Source organism: Conger conger, chromosome 9 (assembly GCF_963514075.1).
Source record: "Conger conger chromosome 9, fConCon1.1, whole genome shotgun sequence".
NCBI lineage: Eukaryota > Metazoa > Chordata > Actinopteri > Anguilliformes > Congridae > Conger > Conger conger.
Window position 1 is genome coordinate 46,012,006 of NC_083768.1, and position 3,814 is coordinate 46,015,819.

The 3,814-nt window shown below is 42.6% G+C and overlaps 1 protein-coding gene across 1 annotated transcript; it reads right to left on the reverse strand.

Moving 5' to 3' along the window:
- Positions 1-279: 279 nt before the first annotated feature.
- On the reverse strand, positions 280-3,588 carry LOC133137452 (zona pellucida sperm-binding protein 4-like). Its single transcript, XM_061255739.1, has 11 exons — positions 3,168-3,588; positions 2,944-3,044; positions 2,668-2,833; positions 2,177-2,308; positions 1,931-2,103; positions 1,408-1,505; positions 1,160-1,308; positions 907-1,084; positions 697-823; positions 439-514; positions 280-362 (listed from the first exon to the last, which is right to left on the reverse strand). Exons 1-11 carry the CDS (start codon positions 3,532-3,534, stop codon positions 355-357), a joined length of 1,575 nt encoding a protein of 524 aa, XP_061111723.1. The 5' UTR covers positions 3,535-3,588; the 3' UTR covers positions 280-354.
- Positions 3,589-3,814: the final 226 nt, after the last annotated feature.

The window sequence follows — 3,814 nt, forward strand, 5'->3', positions numbered from 1 at the left end:
GCACATGTATAATATTTAAGATAAAACATGGGTTGCACAGCTACATTATAATTCCCACATTAGCCCAAGTGATAATGACTGAGTGGTAAATTCATTCAGCACCAATTGTTCATTTAATACAGGGTAAGTTGACTGAGCGCACAAGCCCTTAATGCCCCCTCTCCTTAACATGACGTTGCTGCAAAAGTGCATCTCCCAACCAACAGTTTCTTGCCATCAGAACAATTACAACTCCAAACACACCCTTAATTCAGTGTATACCAAGCATAGACATGTAGGGAGGTTTAATAATTTATTAGCATTCATACTGCAACTGGTATCCAGGTGACTGCCATTTGTGCATCCATTCTGCCTTCAATGACCTGGGGAGGAAGGAAATAAGTTATTCATTCATTTCAATAACCTATTCATTTGTACAGAGCCTTCACTGGTACTCACCAACTAGAAAACAGCCTTCTTTGCAAACCATTCGATTCTTGTGGAAACACAACTCCGTGGAGCACAGGAAGTAGATCTAGAGGCCAATCAGATTGTTACCATACCAGTCACAGCATTCAAATGCCTATAAGAAATGCTTGTAGTTCAACTTAGACCATACTGAAACATGCTCAATGGAGCATCTCCAACAAGAATGTCAGTGCAGTTTAATAAGAGTGCCAGCCCATCACGTCAGCCATGCTTCAAATTTCCCCTCACCTGTTCATCAAGGTATTCATTTGGTGCATCCATAAATTGAAATGCTTTGATCACAAAGCGACGCATATATTTATTTCCTGGCAGGCGGATAATGACGACACCATTGTGGTCTAGGGGGTTGGGACATCTGGAAAGACATCAACTTTTAAAAGCCATCCCATCCCCCCCCACCCCCCCCGGTACAAGTTCACCATTCCAATTTGACCTTACCCATTATGCAACAGAACCAATGCCTTTGTAGCAGACTTGGGGTAGGCTATGCAGTAATGGACCAGCAAGGTCACCGTGGGGTTGCGAGCCCTTAAGCTCACTTGCAGGTACACAGGCTTGCCCAGTAAATAGCGGAGTGGTTGATGAGATTTAGGAAAGTATTTTTTGAAACCAGCATCTGGAAACATGTCAATTTATATAAATTGAAAACTCCAATTTTAGAACTTCTTAAAACGCAAAGCAAGGAGTTTACCTTTCGCAATTTTAAGCTGCACATTGAAAAACCCTTCAGAACGGACCAGTGGATGTACATGGGGACTCTTCACCATGAAGCCAGCACTGGCAACATGGGACAAGTCAGATGGCTGACCTTGGCTGCCATAGCGACATTCCACCATCAGCCTGGACAGAGTTGAAGGCAAGGGAAACTAGATTTACTTGAGAAAAGTGGATGTAGTCAGTCTATGCAATCATGTTAGACTTTGGGTGGGAACCGATCACCTGTATTGTATGTCTCTTGAGATGCTACCATTAATTGCAGGAAGAGATGACACTGAAGTCACTACTTCAACGGAGAGGATTACAGACTCTCCTACAACCTGTGGAAATGAGCCCTCATGTCATCATAGCCATTTGGAATATACAAACTAGAATAAACCATTGCATGGCAAATTCAGTCATTTACACAGAATTAAAGTGCAAGTTGAAAAAGCATTTACTGAAATCCATAAATGCCCAGGTGTGGTAAAGCCCCAACTGGTCAACTAGCCATTAAAGCGAGTCACCATACAAAAATCACTTTGGCATCCTAGAGAAACTACAAACAAAACCAAAAGAAATCACGTGGAGGACCATTTCAAATACTGAGGCGAATTGGATTAAATGCATTAAATGAATACCACTTTACAATCTGGTTTAGCCACAATTGATTTAGGTCAAATTGACACCCTTTAAACATCAGGACAAGAAATGAGGGGCATTGAAATGACAGGTTACTGGAGGCCAAAAGCCAGGAGCTACTTACATAAGAGCGAACTCCACAATCAGTGGAGGCGAAGGAAAACACTGCAAATTCTGTTGTGAGGATTTTTGGTGCACAGTCAGAAGCCCCAGAGGTCTTAAGCTTTGTGAGGTCCAGGGCAAGTGCACTGTGATTGCGGTAAATCACAAAGACAAAGCGTTTCTCTGCAGTGCACTCTGGAAAGGACAAAAACCAATTAGTTCAAGAGGCAACAGGCAGACAAGTAACAGGGGGCACACAGGCATTTACCATTCATGGGGTATGTGCAAGAATGATCCAGATCATCATAACAGCAGCCTTTAGCCAAGCAATTGACTGAAGAAAAGACGCCACATGGTATTCTTTGCCTTTTGTCAAAATTGCATCGTGGACCATAGTGATCTATTGGAGGGGGGGGTGAAGAGGGGGGGACAAGTTCAGTGGACAAAGTACAGGTTTAGTCTGACTAAAAGGCAGATTAGTTTATAGATCTAATCCATTCAGCTGAATATCTACTTCATATGCACTTTATTCCTTTTCTGTGAGTGATTTTGATCTTTAGGTGTGTGAGGTGTATGCATGAGCTACTGGATGCCTAAAATTTCCCTTGGGATGAATAAAGTATCTATCTATCCATCTATCTATCCATCCAAAGCAATGTAGGGGAAATACCTGGCTTGAGTGAAACCCCACTGGGAATCACTAGAAACCAGTTTTACATTCCTAGTTCCAAAGATCTGCCACCCAGCATGTCCACTTACCTCTAGGAATGTCACACTTACGACCGGTGTTGGGACTATCAGATTGTAGACCATCAAAGTTGACCAGGTCAGGCGAGCGAGGATGTCGTCCAGTACAGGGTAAAGTGACATCAGCAAGCTGTCCATCAACAGTCTCATATTTAATCCTTGTAGAGCATTGCCCATTCTGCCAAAATGGGGGTGGGAAAGGGACAGTACACAGCAAACAGGTTGCAATTTTAGAACTCACCCAGTGCGGTTTCAAATAATTCACCACAACCTCAAAAGATGACTTACCAGAAGCATCACATCACAGTCTTTAACAAGTACAGTCATATTCTTCTCTTCGTTAGATACAGGATAACCACAGGACTTCAGCATATCCATTGATAGAAAGCCTTGAGACAAAGTTACAAGAGGCAATTCAGATGACTTGCCAATCGTCTTCGCTTAGTGTTGCAAGGGTATCAGTGTGGTCATGACACCATGCCATTACCTTGTGTACCGCTGCATGCACTTACCTGGCCTCTGTGGTCCATTAGACAGAGATAGCCTTGTTTGTGTATCACTGCAGGAAAGGGCGAGATCCAAATCCATTCGTTCCAGTTCACCATCCTTGTGAATGGTTAGACTTTTAGGTTTTGCACTCTCTTTCACCCACTTCACAGGCCCACCAGTGTACTGCTCTCCCCACAGAGTTGTATCACTCGGAGACTCAAGATCAACATTAGAAGTAGAATGGGAATCGTGCATATAATGGTCTACCAAATGCTGTAATTTATTACTTGCAGTTCTATTATATCGAAAGTTTCTGCTTAACCGCCTTGGAGCCACTTCACTGCAGAACCACGTTAATAACACCAACAGAAGTTTTGTTTGCAACGACATTAAGGCAGCGTTTTGGGGTTTTTTTTTTTTTCCCCCCCCACCAAAAAGAAAAAAAATTCCCATAATGACCAGAACCTCGGCAGTAAGAAATATATAGACAAGAATCGCCCAATCCACTTACTGCATGAGTCGTTTTTTTATGAATTCTCACGTGGAAACTTGCTGGAAAATGCTCATCAAATCCGACCCCGGAAATCAAGGTAATGAGATGCTAAGTGTTTCTAAGAGTTTAACTTTGAAACGAGCGACGTGGAATGAATAACAATTGACTCGACTATTT